This window comes from Salmo salar, chromosome ssa14, assembly GCF_905237065.1.
Source record: "Salmo salar chromosome ssa14, Ssal_v3.1, whole genome shotgun sequence".
NCBI lineage: Eukaryota > Metazoa > Chordata > Actinopteri > Salmoniformes > Salmonidae > Salmo > Salmo salar.
The window spans coordinates 36,664,586-36,681,221 of NC_059455.1; the positions used below are offsets into that span (position 1 = coordinate 36,664,586).

General features: G+C 43.1%; 1 protein-coding gene across 6 annotated transcripts in view; it reads left to right on the forward strand.

The window, feature by feature from the left end:
• The window catches only part of LOC106569453 (ephrin type-A receptor 3-like), a 242,004-nt gene that overhangs the window by 75,740 nt on the left and 149,628 nt on the right, over nucleotides 1-16,636 (forward strand). For all 6 annotated transcript variants that reach the window (XM_045694303.1, XM_045694304.1, XM_045694299.1 and 3 more), the window contains exons 3-5: nucleotides 3,084-3,284; nucleotides 4,490-4,597; nucleotides 8,324-8,675. In XM_045694303.1, the coding sequence (XP_045550259.1) occupies nucleotides 3,084-3,284; nucleotides 4,490-4,597; nucleotides 8,324-8,675 (661 nt within the window). The remainder of the gene's footprint in view (nucleotides 1-3,083; nucleotides 3,285-4,489; nucleotides 4,598-8,323; nucleotides 8,676-16,636) is intronic.

A 16,636-nucleotide genomic window follows, 5' to 3' on the forward strand; every position in this document is an offset into this window, starting at 1 on the left:
ATTCAAACAGTTTTAGAAACTTTAGGGTGTTTTCTATCCATATATAATAAGTATATGCATATTCTAGTTACTGGGTAGGATTAGTAACCAGATTAAATCGGGTACGTTTTTTTATCCAGCCGTGAAAATACTGCCCCCTAGCCCCAACAGGTTAAAAATGGGCACATATTTTTTTCAAAATTCTCAATACTGCCCCCTAGCCCCAACAGGTTAACAATGGGTCATAAACGGTCAGTTGAGGACACACAAAGTTCATTAATATTAACAATTGACATGCTAATCCTTTGCACATGAACGCTCACTCATTTGGGAACAATTGCAATCAATATATATTTACGCTCAGTGTGTCGTCGGGATCCTTGTTGGAGCGTCGTTCTGTTGGAGAGTTTTGTCCGCGTTCTCTCTCTCTCTCTCTTTCTCTCTCTCTCTCTTGGTTAGAATGGTTCTTTCAAAGCGACATTCATTAATGTCGTTATAGAATGGATGTTTCGTTGGTCTTCGCGTTCAATTATATAATTTCTAGCTGCAGACTATTAATTAATATCAAAGACTTGTTCTTATTCTGTCGGTATCAATAGTCTAAAAGTTAACCACGTGGTATAGTTCACTTTCAGTAGAGTACTTGGATGGTCAAACCTATTGGCCAACTCGCAATGGAGTGGAGGCCTGGTCTGAAGAAATGTAAATCAGGGTGGGGTGTTATAGTGAACATAGAACAGGCTTGTCACATGACGCCTGGTCCTGTCTGTGTCCCTGGGGGCGTGCCGATGACTGAGTTAACCTCTTATGGCTAGGGGGCAGTATTTTCACGGCTGGATAAAAAACATACCCGATTTAATCTGGTTACTAATCCTACCCAGTAACTAGAATATGCATATACTTATTATATAAAACTGTTTGAATGGTGTCTGTGAGTATAACAGAACTCAAATGGCAGGTCAAAACCTGAGAGATTCCTTTACAGGAAGTGGCCTGTCTGACCATTTCTGGAACTTCTTTGCCATCTCTATGTTTTACAAAGGATCTCTGCTCTAACGTGACACTTCCTACGTCGTCCATAGGCGCTCAGAGCCCGGGAAAAAATAGAATGTCGTCATCCCAGCCCCAGGCTGAAACACATTATCGCCTTTCTCAAGTGGCCGATCAAGGGACTGTGGGCTTAGGCACGTGACCTGGCCGCCCCCGTCTTTGTGATTTTTTCCTCTGTTTGCCGAAAAGGAGATTCCCGGTCGGAATATTATCGCTTTTCTACGAGAAAAATGGCATAAAAATTGATTTTAAACAGCGGTTGACATGCTTCGAAGTACGGTAATGGAATATTTACAATTTTTTTGTCACGAATTGCGCCACGCGCGCGACCCTTCTTTACCATTCAGATAGTGTCTGGGACGCACGAACAAAACGTCGCTATTCGGATATAACGATGGATTATTTTGGACCAACCCAACATTTGTTATTGAAGTGGCAGTCCTGTGAGTGCATTCTGACGAAGACAACAAAAGGTAATCAAACTTTTATAATAGTAAATCTGATATTGGTGAGTGCTAAACTTGCCGGGTGTCTAAATAGCTAGCCCGTGATGGCTGGGCTATAATACTTAGAATATTGCAAAATGTGCTTTCACCAAAAAGCTATTTTAAAATCGGACATATCGAGTGCATAGAGGAGTTCTGTATCTATAATTCTTAAAATAATTGTTATGCTTTTTGTGAACGTTTATCGTGAGTAATTTAGTAAATTGTTAGCAAATTCCTCCGGAAGTTTGCGGGGGGTATGCTAGTTCTGAACGTCACATGCTTATGTAAAAAGCTGTTTTTTGATATAAATATGAACTTGATTGAACAAAACATGCATGTATTGTATAACATAATGTCCTAGGTGTGTCATCTGATGAAGATCATCAAAGGTTAGTGCTGCATTTAGCTGTCTTCTGGGTTTTTGTGACATTATATGCTAGCTTGAAAAATGGGTGTCTGATTATTTCTGGCTTGGTACTCTGCTGACATAATCTAATGTTTTGCTTTCGCTGTAAAGCCTTTTTGAAATCGGACAGTGTGGTTAGATAAAGGAGAGTCTTGTCTTTAAAATGCTGTGAAATAGTCATATGTTTGAAAAATTGAAGTTTTTGTATTTTTGAGGAATTTGTCATTCGCGCCACGCCTATCATTGGATATTGGAGCAGGTGTTCCGCTAGCGGAACGTCTAGATGTAAGAGGTTAAGCTTGGTACAGAAATACAATTCTATCACATTAACATCAGTACATAGCATCTCAATGTATTACAAATATCTTTATCCTTATTAATACATTCTATACAACCATGTGGATGCAAGTCTCATCGCTGAGGCTATTATATAAACAGTTTTATGGTAATATGGCTATATTGTCTCTTCTGAGTATCACAAAATTGTACCAAGCGGACCAGTTCGTAGCTGGATTCTTCACCAGTCTTCCATACCTTCTCCAGAACACAAATGTCGCTTGGCTCCCCAATTCTGTGAGTTGGAAGAATTTCCTGTGTCTCTCTATGGGCCATGTGGCAAGAGATTCTCCTCTTAGAGTTTTACGACCCTTTCACACAGGGCCTGGGTGGGGGGAGGTAGGTTGGGGGATGGTGCAAGGGGGAGGGGTTCAACTGTCCTCCCTGTACTCAAAGAGGCCAACGTCATGACAGTAGTGTCGTCACTCTCTCTCTCTCTCTCTCTCTCTCTCTCTCTCTCTCTCTCTCATACACACTCACACTCACACACACACACACACACACACACACACACACACACACACACACACACACACACACACACACACACACACACACACACACACACACACACACACACACACACACACACTTAAACTCTTGAACACACTGCACGTGGACATGCAAATACACATTTATGAAAACATACATACACACAATATTATGTGATTACTTAAGTTTACACAAATCTTTAGTCAATTAAACACACACATACAAGACACAAACACACCGGCACACACCATGACACGACCGCTCCCACCATCCCCTAATCCCCCCAACCCTCTAACTCCTCTCTCCCTTCAACCCCCTCTCTATCTCTGCAGTGGGAAGAGATCAGCGTGATGGATGAGAGGAACACTCCCATGCGTACCTACCAAGTGTGTAACGTGATGGAGGCCAGTCAGAATAACTGGCTGAGGACGCGACACATCGCCCGCGACGGAGCCCAGCGTGTCTACATCGAGATCAAGTTCACCCTCCGAGACTGTAACAGCCTGCCTGGAGTACCTGGCACCTGCAAAGAGGTCCATCTGCTCATTGTTTACATTACTCTGCCATGTCTTCAATGTTCTGGTTATTGTTTACATCACTCTGTCCTGCCATGTCGTCAATGTTCTGCTTATTGTTTACATTACTCTGTCTTGCCATGTTGTCAATGTTCTGCTTATTGTTTACATCACTCTGTCCTGCCATGTCGTCAATGTTCTGCTTATTGTTTACATTACTCTGTCCTGCCATGTCGTCAATGTTCTGCTTATTGTTTACATCACTCTGTCTTGCCATGTTGTCAATGTTCTGCTTATTGTTTACATTACTCTGTCCTGCCATGTTGACAATGTTCTGCTTATTGTTTACATTACTCTGTCCTGCCATGTCGTCAATGTTCTGCTTATTGTTTACTTTACTCTGCCCTGCCATGTCGTCAATGTTCTGCTTATTGTTTACTTTACTCTGTCCTGCCATGTTGACAATGTTCAGCTTATTGTTTACATTACTCCTGTCCTGTCATGTCGCCAATGTTCTGCTTATTGTTTACATTACTCCTGTCTTGCCATGTCGTCAATGTTCTGGTTATTGTTTACTTTACTTTGTCCTGCCATGTTGACAATGTTCAGCTTATTGTTTACATTACTCTGTCCTGCCATGTCGTCAATGTTCTGCTTATTGTTTACTTTACTCTGTCCTGCCATGTTGACAATGTTCTGCTTATTGTTTACATTACTCCTGTCTTGCCATGTCGTCAATGTTCTGGTTATTGTTTACTTTACTTTGTCCTGCCATGTTGACAATGTTCTGCTTATTGTTTACTTTACTCTGTCCTGCCATGTTGACAATGTTCAGCTTATTGTTTACATTACTCTGTCCTGTCATGTCGTCAGTGTTCTGCTCATTGTTTACATTACTCTGTCCTGCCATGTCGTCAATGTTCTGCTTATTGTTTACATTACTCCTGTCCTGTCATGTCGCCAATGTTCTGCTTATTGTTTACATTACTCTGTCCTGCCATGTTGGCAATGTTGTTCTTGCGTTATGTTTGATGAAGGTCATGGTTGACCGAAACATCACGTTTTTAATCTTAGCCTAACCAAAGTGTGCTATTTTGAAGGGGGTGTCACACGCAAAAGAGGTGATCTTTCTGTTCAAGTCTTTTTCCATAGAATATGCTAAGGCATAACAAACGTAAATTATTCTTCACATATAAATGTCAATTTTTGTGTTGTCCATTCAGACTTTCAACATGTTCTACTATGAGTCTAACAACGCCAACTTGTGGTTCATCAAGGAGAGTCAGTACATCAAGATAGACACCATCGCTGCTGATGAGAGCTTCACACAGGTAAGTGGAAACACTCTGAATGTAGAGGTTGCCTCTAACCACATATCTAGGATCAGCATACCCTACCCCCAATCCTAACAGGAACCATTAGGAGGATGCCAGAAGATCTGTCTCTTGACCTGTGATTACGGGCAATTTACATACAACTTACTACACATGTGGCAAAAACAGAACTGTGAAATAAAGCCTGACTAAATCTTGTTTCTAGGTGGATGAAATAAACAGTGATGGAAAAAGGACCCAATTGTCATACTTGAGTAAAAGTAGGCAGTATTTTCACGGCCGGATGAAAAACGTATCCAATTTAAACAGGTTACTTCTCTGGCCCAGAAACTAGAATATGCATTTATTAGTAGATTTGGATAGAAAACACTCTGAAGTTTCTAAAACTGTTTGAATGGTGTCTGTGAGTATAACAGAACTCACATGGCAGGCAACACCCTGAGAAAAAGTCAACCAGGAAGTGGAGGATCTGAGAATTGTAGTTCTTCTTTCTAGTCACTTTCGAAACTACAGTATCCATGGGGTTATGTTGCACTTCCTAAGGTTTCCATTGGCTGTCTAAAGCCTTCAGAAAGTGGTTTGAGCATTCTCCTGTCACTGGGCAGATAATAGGAGCTCAGTTTCTGAGTGGACTGCCTGGCAACAAAGGGATTGGATATGCGCAGTCACGTGAGCACGCTGTTCCTTCTTTTTCTCCTTGAATGAATACGCTATTGTCCGGTTGGAATATTATTGCAATTTTACGTAAAAAATACCATAAAGATTGATTTTAAACAGTGTTTGACATGCTTCTAAGTACGGTAATGGAACATTTTGACTTTTCGTCTCTGGTTCCACGCTCGCGCGTTATGCCTTTGGATAAGTGATCTGTATGCGCGAACAAAACTGAGGTATTTGGACATAAATATGGATTATTTGGAACAAAAACATTTCTTGTGGAAGTAGCAGTCCTGGGAGTGCATTCTGACGAAGATCATTAAAGGTAAGAGAATATTTAGGTTGCCTCAAACTTGGCAGGTGTCTGTATAGCTCACCGTGATATTTACATTTACATTTAAGTCATTTAGCAGACGCTCTTATCCAGAGCGACTTACAAAATGGTGCATTCACCTTATGATATCCAGTGGAACAACCACTTTACAATAGTGCATCTAAATCTTTTAAGGGGGGGGTTAGAAGGATTACTTTATCCTATCCTAGGTATTCCTTAAAGAGGTGGGGTTTCAGGTGTCTCCGGAAGGTGGTGATTGACTCCGCTGTCCTGGCGTCGTGAGGGAGCTTGTTCCACCATTGGGGTGCCAGAGCAGCGAACAGTTTTGACTGGGCTGAGCGGGAACTGTGCTTCCTCAGAGGTAGGGGGGCCAGCAGGCCAGTGGTGGATGAACGCAGTGCCCTTGTTTGGGTGTAGGGCCTGATCAGAGCCTGAAGGTATGGAGGTGCCGTTCCCTTCACAGCTCCGTAGGCAATCACCATGGTCTTGTAGCGGATGCGAGCTTCAACTGGAAGCCAGTGGAGAGAGCGGAGGAGCGGGGTGACGTGAGAGAACTTGGGAAGGTTGAACACCAGACGGGCTGCGGCGTTCTGGATGAGTTGTAGGGGTTTAATGGCACAGGCAGGGAGCCCAGCCAACAGCGAGTTGCAGTAATCCAGACGGGAGATGACAAGTGCCTGGATTAGGACCTGCGCCGCTTCCTGTGTGAGGCAGGGTCGTACTCTGCGAATGTTGTAGAGCATGAACCTACAGGATCGGGTCACCGCCTTGATGTTAGTGGAGAACGACAGGGTGTTGTCCAGGATCACGCCAAGGTTCTTAGCACTCTGGGAGGAGGACACAAGGGAGTTGTCAACCGTGATGGCGAGATCATGGAACGGGCAGTCCTTCCCCGGGAGGAAGAGCAGCTCCGTCTTGCCGAGGTTCAGCTTGAGCTGGTGATCCGTCATCCACACTGATATGTCTGACAGACATGCAGAGATGCGATTCTGATGTGATGGCTGAGCTATGTACTCAGAATATTGAAAAATGTGCTTTCTCCGTAAAGCTATTTTAAAATCTGACACAGCGGTTGCATCCAGGAGTAGTCTATCTATAATTCTTTAAATAATTGTTATATATTTTGTCAGCGTTTATGATGAGTATTTTTGTAAATTGATGTGCACATTCACCGGCCATTTTGGTGGGAATACATTTTCTGTACATCACGCGCCAATGTAAAATGCTGTTTTTGGATATAAATATGAACTTTATCGAACAAAACATACATGTATTGTGTAACATAATGTCCTAGGAGTGTCATCTGATGAAGATCGTCAAAGGTTAGTGCTTCATTTAGCTGTGTTTTGGGTTTTATTGACACATGTCCTTGCTTGGAAAATGGCTGTGTGATTATTTTTGTCTATGTACTCTCCTAACATAATCTAATGTTTTGCTTTCGCTAGCAAGCCTATTTGAAATCGGACAATGTGGTTACATCAAGGAGAAGTGTATCTTTAAAATGGTGTAAAATAGTTGTATCAAAGCAAGCTATACAGATACCCGCCACGTTCTGGGGTCAACTAAACTCAGAATAAGTATTATAGATATTCTCTTACCTTTGCTGATCTTCGTCAGAATGCACTCACAGGACTCCTACTTTCAAAAGAAATGTTCTTTTTGTTCGAAATACTACATATTTATGTCCAAAATACATTTTGTTCGTGCTTTCAGATCACTATACATAGGCATAACACGCGAGCGTAAATCCAGACACGAAAAGTCAAATAGTTCCATTACCGTTTGTAGAAACATGTCAAACGTTGTTTACAATCAATCCTTAGGGTCTTTTTAAGATAAAACGTCGATAATATTCCAACCGGACAATAGCGTATTCATTCAAGAAGAAAAAGAAGGAACAGTGCGCAGGTGGGCTCGCGCATCACCAAGTCCTTTGTCCATAGGCAGTCCACTCATTGACTGAGCTCCAATTTTCTTCCCAGTAACAGGAGAAGGATGAAACACGTTTCTAAAGGCTGTTGACAGCCGATGGAAGCCTTAGGAAGTGCAACGTGACCCCACAAACACTGTAGTTTCGATAGGGATTCAAAAGAAGAACTACAATTCTCAGATTTCCCACTTCCAGGTTGGATTTTTCTCAGGTTTTTGCTTGCCATATGAGTTCTGTTATACTCACAGACATCATTCAAACAGTTTTAGAAACTTCAGAGTGTTTTCTATCCAAATCTACTAATAATATGCAAATATTTGACTCTGGGCCCGAGTATTAGGCAGTTTACTCTGGGCACGCTTTTCATCCGAAAATGAAAATACTGCCCCCTATACCTTAAAAAGTTAATTAGTACTTCAAAGTATTTTTACTTAAGTACTTTACACCACTGGAAATAAATCCTGACTGTATCTTGTTTCTAGGTGGATGGAATAAACCCTGTCTATATCTTGTTACTCTCCCTCTAGGTGGATGAAATAAACCCTGACTATATCTTGTTTCTAGGTGGATGAAATAAACCCTGATTATATCTTGTTTTTAGGTGGATGAAATAAACCCTGACTATATCTTGTTACTCTCCCTCTAGGGGGATGAAATAAACCCTGACTATATCTTGTTTCTAGGTGGATGAAATAAACCCTGACTATATCTTGTTTCTAGGTGGATAAAATAAACCCTGACTATATCTTGTTTCTAGGTGGATGAAATAAACCCTGACTATATCTTGTTACTCTCCCTCTAGGTGGATGTGGGAGATCGTGTGATGAAGCTCAACACAGAGGTCCGTGACATCAGCAACGTGAGTAAGAAGGGGTTCTACCTGGCCTTTCAGGACCTGGGGGCCTGCATCGCTCTGGTCTCTGTCAGGATCTTCTACAAGAAGTGTCCCCTCACCGTGCTCAACCTGGCCCAGTTCCCCGACACCGTCACGGGGGGCGACTCAGCCTTGGTGGAAGTGCGAGGGGTGTGTGTGAACGCCTCCCAGGAGTTTGAGACTCCCAGGATGTACTGTAGCGCAGACGGGAGCTGGCTGGTGCCCATCGGGAGGTGTGTGTGCGAGCCAGGGTACGAGGAGCATAAGGATGGCTGCCAACGTAAGTGGTTCTAATGTGTGTGTGTGTTTGTGTGTGTGGTGGCATGTGTTGATGGTGTAGGTCTGGATAAGAAGAACACAATGACCTACCTCAATGTGAATGGATAAAATGTTTATAATGTGTATTGGTTTGTGCATGTGCTAGGATTCACTTTACATAGACAACCAAGATGGGTCATAGTGCCCTGTGGGTCCTGTAAGATCTAGATCTACTGCTGTGTCATTGGAGGCTGCTGAGGGGAGGAAGGCTCATAATAATGTCCGGAACAGAGTAAATGGCATCAAACACCTGGAAACCATGATTTTGATGCATTTCATACCATTCCACTGATTCCAATCCAGCCATTAAAATGAGCCCATCTTCCCAAATGTAGGTGCCACCAACCTCCTGTGGTGTGTGCAGTACACTCCTGTGGTGTGTGCCAGAGAGAATCAGAATACAGAGAGAAGGCAGCTCTGTGGGAAACAATGTGGTTTACCAGGAAGGAATGATAAAGATTGTGGGTATGTGGGTTACTACACCCTGCTGTGTGTGTGTGCTTTTGTGTGTGTGTGCTTTTGTGTGTGTGTGTGTGTGTGTGTGTGTCTGTGTGTCTGTGTGTGTGTTTGTGTGTCTGTGTGTGTGTGTGTGTGTGTGTGTGTGTGTGTGTGTGTGTGTGTGTGTGTGTGTGTGTGTGTGTGTCTGTGCGTGTGCGTGTGCGTGTGTGTGTGTGTGTCTGTGTGTGTGTGTGTGTGTGTGTGCGTGTGTGTGTGTGTCAGAGTTTTAGGCAACCCCCTATGCAGCGAGGATAATGTTCATAGAGAAGGTTGGGAATTGCTGGGAGGCAGTTTGTGTTATGAGTGTGTGTGTATGGACTTGTATCTGTGAGTGTGTGTGTGAGCAAAAGGAGAAGTATGAGTCAGAACTAAGTGAGTGTTCCATTATTCCCTCTTTAGAGCGGGAGAGGGGATGCTTCAGGTTGCAGAGTATTGAGTTGTAAAACTCCACGGACCACTGTGTGTGTGTGTGTGTGTGTGTGTGTGTGTGTGTGTGTGTGTGTGTGTGTGTGTGTGTGTGTGTGTGTGTGTGTGTGTGTGTGTGTGTGTGTGTGTGTGTGTGTGTGTGTGTCCTTGCTAGTGGCTGTCTAAGGCTCAGTTGTGAAAACTAAACCACATGATACTCTATGTATGTATGCTGTTTGTTTCTCCAGTACAATGCAGCACAACATACATAAGCTTTCTCACCAGTTCTTTGGGCATATAGAGTATTTCAGTACTGGTTCTGGTGCCCACAATAACCTAGGAGGCTAATATAATAACAACTATTGCTTGGTGCTTTTCATTGTGAGATTATCATTCTGTCAGATTGTGTCAGATTAATATAGTGGAATGACCACAGTTTTACTGCTTATTAACACTATTTTACGAACCCACAGTTAAAAAATGTATTGAAACTCCAGGTCCACCTCTGACCTTTAGTGACCTCATCAGTCTGTTGTGTGACTCATTCCTGTCCAGAGAGAATAAATGAGCCAAGCAAAGAGCCTTTAAGAAGCTACCTTTAACTCAATAACTGTGTGTGTGTGTGTGTGTGTGTGTGTGTGTGTGTGTGTGTGTGTGTGTGTGTGTGTGTGTGTGTGTGTGTGTGTGTGTGTGTGTGTGCATCCGTGTGCGTATGTGTATGCGTGGTGTGTGTGTGTGTTGGACAGGAGACATAATGATGTAGCCTTATTGACAGCCAGGTCAGGGGTCAGGAGATATATGTCTGTGTCATCTAAAGCCATGAGTTAGTGCTAGGTGCCGCTGTGTGTGCAGGGAATGGCTGTTCATAGAGACACACAGAGAGAGAGGAGGATATGCCGTTCATGCTTCTGCTATTCTACCGAATAACAAGTCTCTTTTATTGTGTTTTGAAGTTGAGCTCTTACCTATGTGTTACATTGACATACACTACATTACTAAAAGTATGTGGATATCTGCTCATCGAACATCTCATTCCAAAATCATTGGCATTAATATGGAGTTTTGTCCCCCCTTTGCTGATATAACAGCCTCCATTCTTCTGGCAAGGCTTTCCACTAGATGTTGGAACATTGCTGCAGGGACTTGCTTCCATTCAGCCACAAGAGCATTAGTGATGTCAGGCACTGATGTTGGGCGATTAGGCCTGGCTCGCAGTCCACGTTTCAGTTAATTCCAAAGGTGTTCCATGGGGTTCTGTGCAGGTTAGTCATCCACACCGATCACAACAACCATTTCTATATGGTCCTCGCTTTGTGCACGGGGGCATTGTCATTTTGAAACTGGAAAGGGCCTTCCCCAAACTGTAGCCACAAAGTTGGAAGCACAGAATCGTCTAGAATGTCATTGTATGCTGTATCATTAAGATGTCCCTTCACTAGAACTAAAGGGCCTAGCCCGAACCATGACAAACAGCCCCAGACTATTATTCCTCCTCCTCCAAGCTTTACAGTTGGCACTATGCATTCGGGCAGGTAGCATTCTCCTGGCATCCGCCAAACCCAGATTTGTCCGTTAGATTACCAGACGGTAAAGCGTGATTCATCACTCCAGAGAATGCGTTTCCACTGCTCCAGAGTCCAATGGCGGCGAGCTTTACACCACTCCAACCGACGCTTGGCATTGGGCATGGTGATCTTGTGTGCGGCTGCTTGGCCATGGAAACCCATTTCCTGAAGCTGCCAACGAACAGTTCTTGTGCTTACGTTGCTTCCAGAGGCAAGTTGGAAGTTGGTAGTGAGTGTTGCAACCGACGTTTCCACTTCACAATATGAAATTTGATGAACTGACTTATTGGAAAGCTGGCATCCTATGACAGTGCCACGTTGAAAGTCACTGAGCTCTTCAGTAAGGCCATTCTACTGCCAGTGTTTGTCTATGGAGATTGCATGGCTGTGTGCTCGATTTTATACACCTGTCAGCAACGGGTGTGGCTGAAATAGCCAAATGCAATAATTTGAACGGGTGTCCACATACTTTTGTATAAATGGTGTACTAATAAAAACGTGCCAGATCTTAGTCATCTATAGATCTTTACATTGTAACTACATTGGCTGTTGTCCAGTATTGTTCAATGTCATATCTCTTAAAAGAACATCTAAACATGAACTTAGTCAATAATCACAGCTTTTAACAAAGAGGTCTGGAGGACACAAAGAGACGTGACACCCCTGTGTAACGTTCTAATGTGCCCCTAGGAGACCAGGCACAATGCGTTTAGTGCTAACGCCCCGCTCCAAACAAAAAAAGGTGTCTGCCCTGCTTTCACACACAGAGCTTCTGAAAAGCTTCCACTGGGAAAACCAAGGTTACACTGACTCACTAATGCATTTGAATCAGCCTCTCTCGCTTTCTGTTTCTCTCTCCACCATACTCTCTCTCTCTGCTCATCTCCCTTACTGTCTCTCATTCTCCCTCTATATCTCGCTCCAACCCCATCCCTCACTCATCCCTCCCTTCCTCCCCCTCTCCCCCCTCTCTTTTGTACTGTGTGAAGTGTTCATGGAGTCATTACAGCTCCCATCCCTGTCAGACACCCAAACACCAGATTCTTCCAATTATATTTACACTGTCAGAATGTATATTTACACTGTCAGGATGTATATTTACACTGCCAGAATGTATATTTGCACTGAACAAAATATAAAATCACCATGTAAAGTGTTGATCCTATGTTTCATGAGCTGAAAAAAATCAGTTTTCCATGTGCACATTTCTCTCAAATGTTGTGCACAAAGTTGTTTACATCCCTGTTAGAGAGCATTTCTCCTTTTGCCAAGATAATGCTGATTAAACAGCATTATCATTAAACAGGTACATCTTATGCTAGGGTGTCAAGCCCTGACCTGAGAGAGAGGGTTTATTTCTCTATTTTGTTAGGTCAGGGTGTGGGGTGGGCATTCTATGTCATTATATTTCTATGTTTTGGCCAGGTATGGTTTCCAATCAGAGGCAGCTGTCTATCGTTGTCTCTGATTGGGAATCATACTTAGGCAGCCTTTTCCCCCCTGGTTTTGTGGGTAGTTGTTTTCCGTTTAGTTGTCTGTTGCCTGACGGAACTGTTTGCTTTCGTTTTCTTTCTTTGTTTAAGTGTTTCGTTATATGAATAAATATGAGCACTTACCACGCTGCGTTTTGGTCCCCTTCTCATTACGACGAAAGCCATTACACATGGACAATAAAAGGCCACTCTAAAATTTGCAATACAATGTCACAGATGTCTCAAGTTTTGAGGGAGCATGCAATTGGCATGCTGACTGCAGGAATGTCCACCAGAGCTGTTTGCCAGAGAATTTAATGTTAATTTCTCTATCATAAGCTGCCTCCAACGTTGCTTTAGAGAATTTGGTAATACGTCCAACCGGCCTCACAACCGAAGACCACGTGTAACCATGCTAGCCCAGACTTCCACATCCGGCTTCTTCACCTGTGGGATCGTCTGAGACCAGCCACCCAGACAACTGATGAAACAGTGGGTTTGCACAACCGAATAATTTCTATACAAATTCTCAGAAACCGTCTAAGGGAAGCTCATCTGCATGCTTTTCGTCCTTACCAGGGTCTTGACCTGACTGCAGTTCGTAGTCGTAACCGACTTCAGTGGCCAAATGCTCACTTTCGATGGCCACTGGCACGCTGGAGAAGTGTGCTCTTCACAGATGAATCCTGGTTTCAGCTGTACCGGGCAGACGGCAGACAACGTGTAGGGTGTCGGGAGGGCGAACGGTTTGCTGATGTGAACTTTGTGAATAGAGTGGCCCATGGTGGCGATGGGGTTATGGTATGGGCAGGCATAAGCTACGACCAACGAACACAATTGCATTTCATCGATGGCAACTTGAATGCACAGAGATACTGTGACGAGATCTTGAGGCCCATTGTCGTGCCATTCATCCGCCGCCATCACCTCATGTTTCAGCATGATAATGCATGGCCCCATGTCGCAAGGATCTGTACACAATTCCTGGAAGCTGAAAATGTCCCAGTTCTTCCATGGCCTGCATACTCACCAGACATGCCATCCATTGAGCATGTTTGGGATTCTCTGGACCGACGTGTACGACAGCGTGTTCCAGTTCCTGCCAATATCCAGAAACTTTGCACTGCCATTGAAGAGGAGCGGGACAACATTCCACAGGCCACAATTAACAGCCTGATCAACTCTATGCCAAGGAGATATGATGTGATGCATGAGGCAAATGGTGGTCACACCAGATACTGACTGGTTTTCTGATCCATGTCCCTACCTTTTATTAAAGATATCTGTGACCAACAGATGCAGCTGTATTCCCAGTCATGTGAAATCCATAGATTAGGGTCTAATTTATTTATATGAATTGACTGATTTCCTTCTATGAACTGTAACTCAGTAAAATCGTTGAAATTGTTGCATGTTTCGTTTATATTTCTGTTCATTGTAATATGTTTTCCATGGGCTCGGTTTTTTTGTTTTTCCCTTGTTCTGTAATGGTAATATTGCTCTCCCCCTCCTCTCCCTTCACTTCAACTAGCACCTCCCTCTCCCACACACAGCTGACAGAGAGAGAGAGAGTGAGAGAGAGGGGGGAGCTCTCTCTCTCTCTCTCGTGTCACTAAGGGGCTTGGAGACCTCTGGACTGATGATTCTGCTCTCCCCCTCTTTAAACATTTATAAGCTCCATCTCTCCCTTTCTCTTTACACTCTATCTTTCCTTTCTTTCTCTTTACGCTCCATCTTTCTCTTTTCTTTCTTTCTCTTTTTTCATAAAGCAAAAACAGAAATTACACTTAGTAACAGTAACGGGACGGGTGTTTTTAGGGTTAGTGTTAGTGCTAGCAGTAACGGGACGGGTGTTTTTAGGGTTAGGGTTAGTGCTAGCAGTAACGGGACGGGTGTTTTTAGGGTTAGTGTTAGTGCTAGCAGTAACAGGACAGGTGTTTTTAGGGTTAGGGTTAGAGCTAGCAGTAACGGGATGGGTGTTTTTAGGGTTAGGGTTAGTCGTAGCAGTAATGGGACGGGTGTTTTTAGGGTTAGGGTTAGTGCTAGCAGTAACGGGACAGGTGTTTTTAGGGTTAGGGTTAGTGCCAGCAGTAACGGGACGGGTGTTTTTAGGGTTAGGACTAGTGCTAGTTTGGTTGCCTGTCCCCGGCTGGAGCTGTCCCCGGAAATGTCCCCGTTTTTAAATGTGCGTTAAAAACAGATCGCAAAGTGAAATATTTTACTTGGCAAGAAAGACCGGGCAGCAGAGCCTACCGGTTGACGTCTCAATCACGCTGTGCTTGTTTAGGCCAACAGAGAGGGCTGCTCGCTATAGCAGCTTCATTCACTCTTCTTCTACTAATTACTTGCTCACGCTAGTTTCAGAGAAAACTGCTGTGGAAAACTCGGCCAGAAGCTAGCAAGTGTCAAGTGAATCCACAACATCACCACAAACGTCTTTTCAAGCCAGGTAAGTCACAATCGTTCGAGATACTAGCTAGTGATGTTATAATGTCACAATATATTATATAGATGGATGATCTGCTCTATACGGTTTTAAATAGGTTATGCTAGCTAACGTTAGCTATGTAGACTAAGTTAGCTAGCTAGGTTAGCTAGCTACTGTCATGGTAGCTAGGTTAAAAAAATGTCACATATAAACATGCAGTGGACAGGCTATTTTGAAAATATGATATTAAATGAATGCACCATTAATTATGAGAATATTTTTGTAGATTACAATTTTAATGGTTTGGCATTATAATAAGTAGTGTGAAAATATATTTAGAAATGTTCATGGATAACATTAGCAGTGGAGAGGAAGGAGAGGAGGAAGACTGGATAGGAAGAAGAGTGAAGGAGATAGAGGAGAAAAGGTAAAGATATGATTACAGAGCCTGCCAATGTATTATTCCAAACAATGTTTTTGAGATAAAATACAAAAATGAGGCAAGCAATGGGAATCTGTTAACCAAAGTATTTTATCTAATAGTATACTATTTATTAATACAGATTGGAGAGGAAGGAGAAGGAAAAATTAAGGGAGTAAAAAGAGTGAAGCAAGGAGAGTGTAGAAGAGTGAGGTGGAAAGGAAAGGAAGGAAGATGAGTGAAGAAAAGAGAAGAAAAAGTTAAGCGAGTAAGAAGAGTGACACAAGGAGAGTGAAGAAGAGCAGACAGAGGAGGTACAATGACTCTTTCCAAGAAACAGAAATGCACTTTTTATGAAAAACATGATGAGAGAATTTCCATTTATACGCTCAGGTCAAGACGATAGAATGGTTCACTGCACCCTTTGTAATTCCTCTCTTTCAATTGGCAGCCGGAGAAGAACGGCAGTGGTAGAACATCAGCGGTAGAACATCAGCAGACGAAAAAGCATAAAGCCTCTCTGATTGCCCGTGTTGGTATGCCCTCTGTCACCACATTCTTCAAGAAGGTAGAGCCTTCCCAAGAAGAATATGATTTAGCTGTGCAGGAGGGTGTCTTTGCATACCACACTATGTGACACAATCATAGTTACAGATCTATGGACTGCACAGCACAACAACACAGAAGCTTTATGAGCCAAAGTTTACATGTGCTAGGACAAAATGTGACGCCATAGTGAGTAACGTGTTAGCAACATGGGCAACTACTTTGGTAACACATGACCTAGACCAGGTTGAATTTGTGTCCCTGTCCATTGATGCGTCCAATCATGGACATGTAAAGCTGCTGCCAATAGTAGTCAGATATTGTAAGATATATGATGGCAGCACATCTGTAGAAACAAAACTGCTTGATTTTGTTGAATTGAACGGAGAAACAGCAGAGGAAATTGCAGCTGAGGTCCTGGTGGTCATCCAAAACTGTGACCTGGAAAACAAAGTCGTGGCATTCTCTGCCAACAACACAAATACCAACTTTGGAGGACTGATTAGGGTCAATGGGGAGGGTCAATGTCCATACCAAAGTTAAAAATGCTCTGCAGCGGGAGGTGATTGACTTAGGTTGTCCTGCCCA